At 42.6% G+C, this 13,508-nt stretch overlaps 1 protein-coding gene across 1 annotated transcript in view; it reads right to left on the bottom strand.

Annotated features, from left to right (window-relative positions):
- tars1 (threonyl-tRNA synthetase 1) overlaps positions 1–12,825 on the bottom strand; it is a 43,080-nt gene extending 30,255 nt beyond the window's left edge. The window contains exons 1-8 of the mRNA XM_038790839.1: positions 12,646–12,825; positions 11,635–11,715; positions 9,210–9,400; positions 8,030–8,153; positions 5,621–5,742; positions 5,388–5,505; positions 5,020–5,084; positions 2,211–2,289 (exon numbers count right to left, since the gene is read on the bottom strand). Coding sequence (XP_038646767.1) covers positions 2,211–2,289; positions 5,020–5,084; positions 5,388–5,505; positions 5,621–5,742; positions 8,030–8,153; positions 9,210–9,400; positions 11,635–11,715; positions 12,646–12,810 — 945 coding nt within the window. The 5' untranslated portion in view covers positions 12,811–12,825. The remainder of the gene's footprint in view (positions 1–2,210; positions 2,290–5,019; positions 5,085–5,387; positions 5,506–5,620; positions 5,743–8,029; positions 8,154–9,209; positions 9,401–11,634; positions 11,716–12,645) is intronic.
- Positions 12,826–13,508: the final 683 nt, after the last annotated feature.

Here is a 13,508-nt window from a genome sequence, read left to right as displayed (position 1 = left end):
TTATGTACAGCTGCAGCATGACCTTGTGGCTCCGAAACTCAATCCCCCTACTGATAAAGGCTAGCACACCATATGCCTTCTTAACAGCCCTATTAACCTGGGTGGCAACTTTCAGGGATTTATGTACCTGGATGCCGAGATCTCTCTGTTCATCTACACTACCAAGAATCTTGCCATTAGCCCAGTACTCTGCATTCCTGTTACTCCTTCCAAAGTGAACCACCTCACACTTTTCCGCATTAAACTCCATCTGCCACCTCTCAGCCCAGCTCTGCAGCTTATCTATGTCCCTCTGTATCCTATAACATCCTTCAGCACTATCCACAACTCCACCGACCTTCGTGTCATCTGCAAATTTACTAACCCATCCTTCTACACCCTCTTCCACGTCATTTATAAAAATGACAAACAGCAGTGGCCCCAAAACAGATCCTTGCGGTACACCACTAGTAACTGAACTCCAGGATGAACATTTGCCATCAACCACCACCCTCTGTCTTCTTTCAGCTAGCCAATTACTGATCCAAACCGCTAAATCACCTTCATAAGAACATAAGAACCCCAATCCCATACTTCCTTATTTTCTGCAATAGCCTACCGTGGGGAACCTTATCAAACGCCTTACTGAAATCCATATACACCACATCAACCGCTTTACCCTCATCCACCTGTTTTGGTCACCTTCTCAAAAAACTCAATAAGGTTTGTGAGGCATGACCTACCCTTCACAAAACCGTGTTGACTATCGCTAATCAACTTGTTCTTTTCAAGATGATTATAAACCCTATCTCTTATAACCTTTTCCAACATTTTACCCACAACCGAAGTAAGGCTCACAGATCTATAATTACCAGGGTTGTCTCTACTCCCCTTCTTGAACAAGGGGACAACATTTGCTATCCTCCAGTCTTCCGGCACTATTCCTGTCGACAAAGACGACATAAAGATCAAGGACAAAGGCTCTGCAATCTCCTCCCTGGCTTCCCAGAGAATCCTAGGATAAATCCCATCTGGCCCAGGGGACTTATCTATTTTGACATTTTCCAAAATTGATAACACCTCCTCATTTTGAACCTCAATTCCATCTAGCCTGGTCGACTGAACCGGAGTATTCTCCTCGACAACATTGTCTTTCTCCAGTGTAAACACTGATGAAAAATATCCATTTAACGCTTCCCCTATCTCCTCTGATTCCACACACAACTTTCCACTACTATCCTTGATTGGCCCTAATCTTACTCTAGTCATTCTTTTGTTCCTGATATACCTATAGAAAGCCTTAGGGTTTTCCTTGATCCTATCCGCCAACGACTTTTCGTGTCCTCTCCTCGCTCTTCTTAACTCTCCCTTTAGGTCCTTCCTGGCTAACTTGTAACTCTCAAGTGCCCTAACTGAGCCTTCATGTCTCATCCTAACATAAGCCTTCTTCTTCCTCTTGACAAGTGCTTCAACTTCCTTAGTAAACCACGGTTCCCTTGCTCGACAACTTCCTCCCTGCTTGTTCTCTCTCGGGTTCTTGTAGCCTGACTGTAGGTTCAGATTACAGAGTTCTCTCCTCTCGTCTCCTCCCCTCCCCCAGGTGTCTTCCTTCGGAGACAAGACCCCTTTCAGGGTCCACCCTCGCGGCAATGTGAATCACATGTAGAAGTGCTAATTTGCTATCCTGTGTATCCCCCTTCCCCCAACTCTACTGTACACTGGAATTAAAACAGACAGTTTAGGTAGAACAGTTCACAAATTTAACATTCCTAACACCTCCCGGTGCCTGGTGCTTTGGAGACTAACAGTTTATACAGAGTCATGCCCTTGTCCACAGGGATTGCACCTTTTTCCCAGCAAATCGGGGCCTCACTGTCCTCATGGTAAACAAATTGCCTATGCTTGTTGTCAAGCAGGATTCAGAGTTGGTCACTTTACCCTTTAACTACTCTATTTCACCTTAATTTATACAGCCCCAAAACATAACTTACAAACTTTATATTTTCAGAACATTAAAAAACCTGCAATTCCAGATGAGATCAAATGTCATTTTTGTTCAACACAATAATCAATGATCAGACCGATTAAACTCAAATGGCAAGGCCAAACTAAAACACTGTTCAGTTTAGTAGATATTTCAAAGTGGACTTTTAAAAAAAAAAAGATCTTCCAGTAGAATTTTTCCACCAAAAGCAGAATGAAATCCATTTTCAGTTCTGTAAAGCACTTACTTTGTGAACTTTCATGGCCTTGATTTTTCCAGTGTGTCTGACGTGAGGTCCTCTACACAAGTCAATCAGGGGTCCACACCTGAAACCAAAGTCCAAACGAAAACACAATTAATTCCCATTGCTGGAAATACATATGCCACTAAAATAACAAAAAAGTACACACTCTACTTTCAGACAGATGATGAATCACAGCGTGAAATCCCCAGCTAATAATTGCTTAAATATGAGTCATAGTCATGTGGCTAAACACTGGGTCACCATCATTTCAGATTTTAAATATATATTCACGAATCGGTGAGGAATAAAGCATTTCCCGTTTTAATCAGTAAAGAGCACTCAGATTAGACATACAAACATTAGACAGTAAAGCTGCTTTACTCTGCCCCAGCATCATGCCTTGGCCCCAATTTTAAAAGCATCTGCTGCCCCAGTTATCTATTCCCAACAGTATGTATCCTATTGTCAATGACACTTCATTACTAAATCAGGTTTTGTATGTTTAGCCCAACCTCACCCTGTAGGTTACAGACATCAGAGAAGGGCGTGATTTAACAACCTCATTGTGCCTGGCGTGGATGCATGCGAGCCGGTTTGATCGTGGGAACGGCCTAAATCGTGAAGCTCGCTAGGCACATAGCGATTTGCGATCGAATCGCACACTCCCATTGCTGGTTTCCAGATCTCGCCTAGGCATGGCGAGAACCCACTCATCACCACTTAAAAGGCCAATTTCCATCTCATTAAAGGGATGGTCGCCGTATCCAACGGTCCCCTGGGATCAAACCGGCTCACCAGCGACAAGTCCCACGAACGACGATTAGCACTGGCCCACAAACAAGGACCAGGCAGGACAGAACTTGGGCGGGTCTAACAGGCCACTGGTGGCCCTTGGGTGGTCAGGGACAAGGCAGGGTGGCACTCTGGCTCTCCACCTGGCACCTGGACACCGCCAAAGTGCCAGGGTGGAAATACCAGGTTGGCAGGAGCACTGCCAGCGTGTCAGGGCAGCAGTGCACGAGTCCCCGGGTGGCACTGCCATGGGTCAGGGCCTGAGGGGAACGATGCCCATGAAAGTTAGGATGAGGGGGGGTGAAGGGGGATTATAAAAGAGGGCCTCTGGAAGGTAGAGGGAGGGGGGACTGTAGGACAGTGCCCATTTGTGCGGGGTGACATTGCCCACGGGTGGGGGTTGTGAAGGACCCACAAGATAAGAGAGATCAGGCAACTTTCAAAATGGCCAGAGTGTTCAGCTCCCCAGTAATGAAAATAATGGGCTCGTCGGCGAGGAAGGTGCCGTTCGAAAGCGGTCAGGAGCATTCCAACGCAGCTGTTGAGGAACTTGCGGGAACTTTGCTCGCTACGCGATTTTGAACTGATCTTGAATAATGGCCTCAGGCTTGTAAATCCATCATCTAACCCACTTCTTTACCCATCTCCCATGCGAAGGCAACAGTGAAGTGCTTTTGTCACTGGACTAGCAATCTAGAGGCCTAGGCTAAGACTCTGAGGACATGGGTTCAAATTCCACTACTTCCAGACGGGAAACAAGGGCATTTTTCTGAATGGCAGGCAGTGACAAGCGGGGTACCACGAGGATCATTACTAGGACCGAGGCTACTCACAATATATATTAAATGATTTAGATTAGGAAAGTAAATGTAATATCTCCAAATTTAGAGATGACACAAAACTGAGTGGGAGGGTGAGCTGCAAGGAGGCTGCAGAGAGGCTTCAGTATGATTTGGACAAGTTGAGTGGACAAATGAATGACAGATGCAGAACAATGTGGATAAATGTGAGGTTAGCCACTTTGGTCGCAAAAACAAAGGCAGGTTATCTTAATGGCTATAAATAAAGAGAGAGGAATGTGCAACGAGACCTGGGTGTCCTTGCACACCAGTTGCGAAAGTAAGCATGCAGGGGCAGCAGGCGGTAAAGAAGGCAAATTATGTGTTGGCCTTCATGAGAAGAGGATTCGAATACAGGAGCAGGGATGTCTTGCTGCAATTATACAGGGCCGAAGTGAGGCCACACTTGGAATATTGTGTGCCATTTTGGTCTCCTTGTCGGTGGATGTTCTTGCTATAGAGGGAAGCGAAGGTTTGCCAGACTGATTCCCGGGATGGCAGGATTGAGGTATGAGGAGAGATTGAATCGGTTAGAATTATATTTGGAGGTCAGAAGAATGAGGGGGGGGGGGGGGGGGGGGGGGATCTCATAGAAACCTATAAAATTCTAATAGGATTAAACAGGATTTCCCGTACCAGCCTCCCCAAACAGGTGCCGAATGCCTCCACCCCTTACCTTCCACCACCCACATCCAGTGGCAGCCATGTGTACCATATTAAAGATTCACCATAGCAACTCACCAAGATTATAACAGCACCTTCTAAACCTGCTACCACCTCAAAGGACAAGTGCAGTAGATGTATGGGAATATCAGCACCTACAAATTCCCTTCCAAACCACACATCACCCTGGCTTGGAACTATATTCCTGTTACTACCTCCTGGACGACAGCAGTTCAAGAGGGCACTCATTATCACCTTCTCAAGGGCAATTAGATATGGGTAATAATGCTGACCTCGCCAGTGATACCCACATCCCTTGAATGAATACATTTTTTTTAAAGTTTTAACCAGATCAGCTACCAAATAGATATCACCTAATACTGATGTTTACTCCGATTTAGATGCTGCATACTAAAAAAAGTTTCATTCCTTGTATTCCTAAAGCACTTCATTTCAGATGTATTCAAGGAATATTAATTTGTCAGTTAGATATAAGCGTTAGTAGCGTTGTTCCTTACCTATACACTGTTGTAGTAGGAGTTTTCACCTTCTCATTTAGAATTCTACACTTGAATTTGTTGTACTAAAAGTTAAAAGAAATGCTGAATTAAGAATTTTGAATATCATACTGTCAAGTCCAGGTAAAAGCTAGAGTAGTTGAAAGTTGAAAAAAAAATTTGGTATTCAAAAAGGCAGCCAATCTCTGTTGTTCACCATGTTGTTAAACGCATTCCTTAAAGTTTCCTCTGATTAGGACACCTTGCTTTAGCTACCCGTGCACATTTAACCAGCTAATTCAAAACATAGTGAACAGATACATGGAAATAGGCTGCCTGTTTTGCGCCTCCATTATGCTAGAAATACCCAAATGTTAAAAATAGTTTACCTTGAACATTGCCAGAAGAGTCTCTTTTTTAACTTCAAGTCTCTCAAATGGTTGCTTATCCTTCATAATACGTTTACACAGACTTTCTAGAGCTGGAAAATCATTGCTGGAGACTCCCCTGTTGTAAAGTTTTTTTCATTAAAAATAAAGCAGTAAAAAAAAAAATGCATTTATCAAAAACAGGTATTCAGACAACTAAAAGCAGCAAAAGAAAGAGATCAACTAAAACATACCCTTCTTCCAAGAACATGTCATAATAAAAACCATTTTCAATTGGTGGTCCATAACAGAGACACCCTCCAAAGACTCGTTCCATGGCCTCTCCCAATATGTGGGCACTAGAATGCCAGTATACCTAGCACACAAAACATTCATTAGGAATCAGCCAAATGGAAGAGAAATATGTCCATTTATACCTAACTGACATTCCTCCGGTTCAGACTCTATTGCTCACAATTCTTCAATCTCATCACTTAAAGAGATACATGTTGCCTGCTCCCTTCACAAATCTCAATTCCACTGTTACAGCAAGTTCCAGTGCAAATTTCCAAAGGAAGTGTGGTGATATGCACCACTGCAAATACACAAGGGGTTCATGCAAATACACTAAGACTAAATAAACACTAGAGGGAGCACCAGAGACATCATGACATTCGGACATTCAACCAATAGGTCAGTAAGATAGGACACGACCAATGAGCAGTCAAGACACAGAAGTGGCACTACCACAAGGGGATACCCATATTAAAGGACAGGGCACACATGCTCTTTCTCTTTCCATAGGCTACACTCAAGAGAAACAGGGGCAGATCAGGAAGCATCACACCCACCGCATGGATTAGAGCAGACTGGTTAGTTAGATTGAGTTACTAAACTAAGATCAGCAGGAGAGTCGAACTCAAGTAGGAGAATTGTTAACTGTTCAATAAATGTGATAAACTTATCTCCAAGTCTGAACCTTCCTTTGTCAGAGTATACATCAAGGAAGCAGCTTATGCAATGTGAAGAAGCATAACACAACAGGAAGTACACGGTCAAGTGTGCATGTCAAGAACAATGGATATTGTCTTTTCACCAATGACCGCAAAATCTAGCCTATCAGGTCTTTCAATTGTTGGATTGCAACTCAATACATATTTTATATAGAATCTAAGTCAGGAGTAGAATGGGGCTGGTCCTTGCCGACCAACAAGAAGCAGAGAAAATAAAGCTTACTGCACAAAACGCCTCAAGAGCAGTTGATGCTTCGATGGGGGAAATGTTCAGCAAAAGAAAAAGGTGACCAATCTGCAGTGCAAGTTGATGTAATTTCATGTGTGACATTAGGCCAAGTCTCGATTTGCATAACTCATTGTAAATACTGCATATGAAGAAGTCAGTGGAGGGATGGATGGAGGCATTGGTTTAGCACCACGCTCGCTTGTCGTGAGGCCATTTGATTCTGTTCTCCCAAATGATGACATCGCTTGATCATGTGTTTCTGTCCAAGGTGATTTCTCCCCCCCCCCCCCCCCCCCCCCAAATCTATTGGGATCCAACTTGTAAACTCCGAGGTTGCTTTCACACTATCTTTATATTAAAGTTTGGGACGTCCTATGGTCCAGGTTCCCATGCTCATTTAGCTGTAGAGTACTGCCTTTAGTACATGGCCAACCCAACCCACGGCTGAGCTCTGATGAGTACACTCTGTGGTCTTGGAGTGTGACCGGGGCAGAATGACACAAGATCTCTGTTTCCTTCAGGCTTATTGTGAGGCCTAAATGTTCCAACGCAAAGTGATCTATAAGCAGCCAAATATGCTTATGTAAATGCTGTGAGAATGCAGTAGTCTACAAATAGGAGTTCACACAGTTGCTTTTGAGTAAGATTGAGCCTTTGCAAGTTGAAGAGGTTGCCATCTGTCCTGAATTGAATGCCCTCCTGTGTCAAGATCTTGTGTGTGCACAGGAGCAGGGCTGAGAAGTATATGACAAGGAGTTGGAGTCAATACACAGCCTTGCTTGATGCTGTCAGTGACAGGAAAGGCACCCAATGAGGTGCCACTTTACATCATATGACCATAAGACATAGGAGCAGAATTAGGCCACTCGGCTCATCGAGTCTGCTCCACCATTCAATGGTGGCTGATATTTTTCTCATCCCCATCCTCCTGCCTACTCCCCAAAACCCCTGATCCCCTTATTGATCAAAAACCTATCTATCTCTGTTTTAAAGACACTTATGTGATTTGGCCTCCACAAAGAGTTCCACAGATTCACCACGCTCTGGCTGAAGAAATTCTTCCTCATCTCGGTTTTAAAGGATCGTCCCTTTAGTCTGAGATTGTGTCCTCTGATTCTAGTTTTTCCTAGAAGGGGAAACATCCTCTCCACGTCCACTCTATCCAGGCCATGCAGTATCCTGTAAGTTTCAATAACAGGTCTATCCAGTTTACTGTGTCAAAGGCCTGGTTGTGACATGCCTATTGGCTTTCTTGAAGTTTGCACTGCTACTGCAGGTCAGGCCAAGGATCAGGATTGTAACTTTTCATGACAGTAAACTATTACCTAATTATTTGAATTATTATTCATTTAAAAGGGGAGACCCATTGATTATTGCTGATTATTCATTTTGCATCACAACTGTAAACACAGGCTACTTACAGCTTGGGCCTCCTCTTCCTCAAACTTCAGCAATGCTAGACTGCAGTCTTCTTCCAGCGGTCGATCCAAGTCCCAAACTACTCCATTTACTTTAGCAACAACCACGTTGTCAGCCAAACCTTGACTGGATTAAACACACAGAACAAATATACATAAGGAAGTGATGCACAAGATGAAGTAGTTGCATTAAAAGAGATAATAATATTTGCATCAATGTTTTGCTTTATATATTAAAATACGTCCACATAAATTATCTTTGAAAATACTCTATTTCTCTATGTCAACAACATTACCAAAATTAAAAATGAGGCAACTAATTAGTCCAACTGTGGCCAGGAACAAGCCAATCAAGAATGATTGTTAATTTTTGTTTATTCTTTTAAGGAATCTAGGTGTCGCTAGCTAGGCCTGCATTTATTGCCCAATCCTAATTGCCCTCAGGAAGGTGGTGGTGAGCTGACTTTTTGAACTGCTTAGAGCAGCACAGGGGAGATATGGGGGAGGAGTTAGATTGGAGGCTGCAGGTCACAGCAGGTCAGCCTGGGGCACAAACTGATATCAAGGTTCCTGCCAAAAGGTGGCTCTCAGGGATGAAACCTAATATGCACATTGCCAACGGGAATTGAGGAATTTTAACAGTAGGTTATGCATCAATTATAAGTGGCATTATAAACTGCATCATAGCTGTCAGAAGAAACAGTGGGACCAAAACATTTAAAAATCCACCAGGTTAACTCACCTCCTACACTCCAAGTAATAAGCACATGGCCAAATCAAAATCTCAGTAAATAAACTTGCACATCAGTAGAAGAGTTTCATCCTCAATAAATGCACGTCAAATCAGAATTTGCAGTAGACTATTCAGGCTAATAACCTGCCCTTTTACTGCATCATTTTGAATTTTCTTTTCAAGTATCCAATTTGTTTTTAAACATGTTTTGTCTTTACTTCAACAGCCATTTGTGGTACTACATTCTGTGGATCTTAGCACTTTGATCCTCTTAACTCTCACTATTTCAGGAGGAAAAGTCACAATTTTGTACGCCCATCTCGGACTTGAGAAAGAAAAATTTTCCAGCCTATCAACAGTTCTAACATTATTTTTAAAAAGGGGATCTTCTTGTTCTACTGCCGTATAGTAATAAAAGAGAGACATTTAGTACAGGAACAAGTACTTTACCTAATTCCACAGGCAACCTTGTAAGGGGTGCTTTTCCAGGAGTCTCCCTGTACTTGTTTACCATCTGGCAATGTGATTGTTATTTGCTTGCTCTCTTTCATAGCATGCTCCGCTAAAATAGAATCACTTTCTGCTTTGAGTTTGTTGTACAGTTCAAGTCGTTCATTAATATAAGCAGGCCATGGATTCAACTAAAGAGTGGGAGAAAAAAAAACAAGTAAAAATTACTTAATTATGCCAGTTGCCTTCCAATATCAGCTCAAATTAGAAAAAAAAAACAGAAGTGTGTACTTTTCTTCATGATAAATTCATTGGTTGAGATATGAAGAATAGTACTGTAAAGCAAAGTGAAAAAGATGGAAAGCGGAGCGAGAGATCTAGAATAATGAGTTCAGATCTAGAAAAATTGAGTTCAATCATCACATTTGTGCTGTTGTCTCGAGTATGTCAATTAACCCTTAATAAACCAAAAAATGTTGACTCCTACATTTGGAACCCCCATTTCGGGTAGTATATAGACAAGGACTGTAGTCTCAGCCTATTCTTGCAGCATCACAGTGTTACCTTCTTTAATAAGACTGAAAGCCAGGTGCATTATCAAATATATAAACTCATCAGCTTAATGGTAAAATATCAGCCCTGTCAGCTCAGCTTGCAGGTTCAAGTTCCATTCCAGGATTGATTGTGAATGCTTCAAGCGAAGTACAGAGAATACTGCATGGCAGAGGATGCATCTTTCAGTTGAGATGTTAAACAGAGACCTAACTACCTGTTTAAGTGGATGAAAGAGATTCCATGGCACTCCTCCGAAAAAGAGCAGCAAGCTCTCCTAACGAACATTCATCCCTCAATCAAGACCATTCAAAAATTTAACTGTTCATTCACGTCACTGATGTGCACAAATTGGCTGTTATGTTTCCTAATAAAACAACTGTTACTATACTTCAGAAAATAATGCTACAGCACTTTGGGTCACTGAGGACGTGAACAGTGCTATCTAAAAATGTATACAAAAATCTTCAAAATTCCTTTTTAATAGTGTTAACAGCTAACGTGGATAATAAACAAAGTTGTTCAATCTTTTTACTCACTTTTTCTCCCTACTTAGTGTAAAATTCCAAGTTGAGACAGTGGATAAGGTGGAATGTGTAAAGAAATTAGGGTCTGTCATTCAGCACATAATCTAGGTTGGCAACAATTAGTATACTGCAATATTGCAATGCATTAGTTCTTTAATTAAGTTATTAAACTTAGGTTCCAATGCCTACTCGGTAGTTCAGGCAAACATTATGCATTCTTTAGCAGCATCTGAACAACAGGAAGTTCTTTCTGGTCAACACCCTTCCTTGATTCAAAAGATTAACTGTTATTTATCTCATTAATGTTTATGGAATGCTGCACAGGAAAAGGGGAAAAAAAACAACAATATGTATTTATACAGCACATTTACGTAATAAAATGCTTCACAAGGGCATTCTCAAACAGAATGTGACATCAAGCCATACAAGGAGGTAATAGGACAGATGGTTTGGACAATTTTAAGGAGTATTTTAAAAGGTGAAGAGAGGTAACAGGATGGAAGGATTTTGAGGTAATTCCAGAGCTTAGGACCAAGGTAGCTGAGGGCACAGCCACAAATGGTGGTACAATTAAAACATGAGAGGTCAGAATTAAAAGTGACAAATATCTCAGAGGAGGGATGCAGGGCTGGAAGATAGGCGGGGTGAGGCCATTGAGAGATTTGAAAACAAGGATGAGAATTTAAAATTAAGGTGTTGCGGTTATATGTATTTCCATTTATATAGTGCCTTTCAGAATTGTCAAATGTTCCAAAATGTTTTACAGCCAAAGTAGTATTTCTTTGAAACCACTGCTTTAATGTAGGAAATGGACAGCTGATTTGCACACAGTAATCTCCCACAAACTTTAATGTGATAATGATCAGATAACTGTTTTACTGATGTTGATTGAGGAATAAATATTGGCAGGACCCACCAAAAATAACTCTCCTGGTTCTTAGTGCCAAGTTAAAGGAATGCCTATTGAAACTGTTGCCATAATCACATTCATTAAAATAAATATTGCAAGTAACTAGTCCTATCTGAAGTGCTTCAAAACACTTAATGGATACAGTAATGTGCCATTCAAATGCAAAGGTTTCTTTATTTTAAAATTATTTTTAGTTATTTCACCAAAGTATGGAATAGACTGTCACAATGAAGGGAGGATGGCCAGTTTGCAGCACATGAGGCAGAGTGCGGGCACACCCAACTTAAATAAAATAATTAACCACCAAAGAATTTCAGACCAGTTCCTATTACTCCAAATCAGAAATTAAAAATTGTCAGTGACCCAATAATTCTCAACAGTTGGATTTACAGCAATTTTAGTTCTGTACAAAAAGGTAAACACAGATAGTTCTCACCTCGGTTTTCATCGTATCGCCAGCATCTTTATTGTTTTTCTTCTTGCCTCCTTCTTTATGTTTTTCAGATGCAACTTTCAGCTGAAAGATCAGAAAAAAAATCAATATCGGAAGAACATGTTGTTCAATAGCCTTTAGTATCAGAGTGAATATCAGAGTTATGGGATTACTACTAGTTACATGTACGATATCAGAGCATTACACCTATTATGATTAGTTACCTGTAGACTATCAGGAGTTCATGCACTACTTCCAATTATCTGGGAAATCTTATCGATATTACTATTATTTGTACACTTTCAGTGAGTTCGTATTTGTTAATAGGGAAATCAAAGAGTCTTCTACCTATGGTTCCCCACTCAGAGTTCCTCAACCATCTCAAATTTCCCCTTTGCCTTGTTGTGAGTAGTCTCTTCGCTGTCAGATCTTCTTTTGTAATAGCTACTGGTGCAAAATCGTGAACAAAGGTGCCCAACTACAGTGATCCAATGTCCACAAGGTGAATCCAATAACATATGCTGACCTTACTAAACTCATCTCATACAGCAATCAAGACACGACAATTCACCAGCATGCTTGAAAACGGAAAACCTGCTGCGGGTATCACTCCTGACACATATTCAGAGGGTCTTGTTAAAGGAACATAGATGTGTGTTGTTGAGGGCAGCAATGATTTGTCTCACTGGATAAACAGTCACCACACCCCTGTCAAAGCTTCCACAATGAATAATAACGACTGCAGAGGCGACAGGAGGCAGAGTAAACTGGCAAATGAAACAAGTGCTCCTAGACCACCGTCCACAGTGAAGGTGTTGGTTCCCGACAGCACATCTGTACCCGCTGCTGACCAAACAACCCTGGTCAAAACAGGCGGCTCTGGAGCGAGAAACCTGATCACTAAGAGGGAGGCAGCATTGCTTCAGCCGCCCTCACTTCACAGCGGGAGCGACCAAGCTGCTCGGTGCAACCGGCCGTCTCAACGACAGAGATTTCCCCCAGGTTCAAACGCACCTGGCCCTGCACGTCCATGGCCTCCAGCTGCTGGGCCACTGCCTCGACCTCCATCAACCGCTTGGCTGATGCAATAACCCAAGGTGCTGGTGCTGCTGCCTCTTCCTCCTCCTGTTGCTCTGACAGTCCGCTGGCCGTCCCGGAAATCCGCCTGCCGTACGTCATCACGTCGCTGACGCCACGTCAGCGAATCAGAGAGCAGTATTTCCAGGCGCCGCCAGGTGATTGGCCAGCACCACCAAACCGGCAGTGACGACACAGAATAACGCCACCCACCTCCGTTCCTCTCTTTGTCTGACTAATTCCTGTTGCAACTAAAGGTGTTTCTGCCCAAATTCACTTCACCATCGATTTGGTTCGAGCACAAACCAGTAAAAGTGGGAACGGTGTTATGTGTGCTTGCTATGTATTGTGTTGCCCACTTCAGGCGTTGTCAAGAGACTTCAGGGCTCTGTCAGGAACAAGAGGTTGTTTTTATTAATAAAGAGTAATTTGGTACATGAAGTTCTGGTCTTGGAGCATGATTCCAAATCTTTACATGCTTATTACATAGCTGTTAAATGTATTCTGCCGACTTCCGGTTGCGGCTATGACTAGCTAAGCCGCACATTTGGAAGCTCCTGCAACAAAGGTGTTTTTGGGCCAATTGGAGGGCCCCAACGGCGCTGAAAGAACGAATCCCGGTGGGGGAAGGTCCCCTGAGGAGAACTAGACCGATTTTATGGTCGGTACCCGGAGTGGAGCGGCAAGAAAAACGGCAGCAGCTCCCCAAAAAAAGCGGGGGAAGAAAATCAAAATGGCGGCCGGCGGTGCACCGGAGGAGTGGAAGAAATGGGCGGAGGAGCAGCAGGCCGCTCTCCTCC

Source organism: Scyliorhinus canicula, chromosome 3 (genome assembly GCF_902713615.1).
Source record: "Scyliorhinus canicula chromosome 3, sScyCan1.1, whole genome shotgun sequence".
NCBI classification, from domain to species: Eukaryota; Metazoa; Chordata; class Chondrichthyes; order Carcharhiniformes; family Scyliorhinidae; genus Scyliorhinus; species Scyliorhinus canicula.
This window is presented reverse-complemented; position numbering and strand designations above follow the sequence as displayed.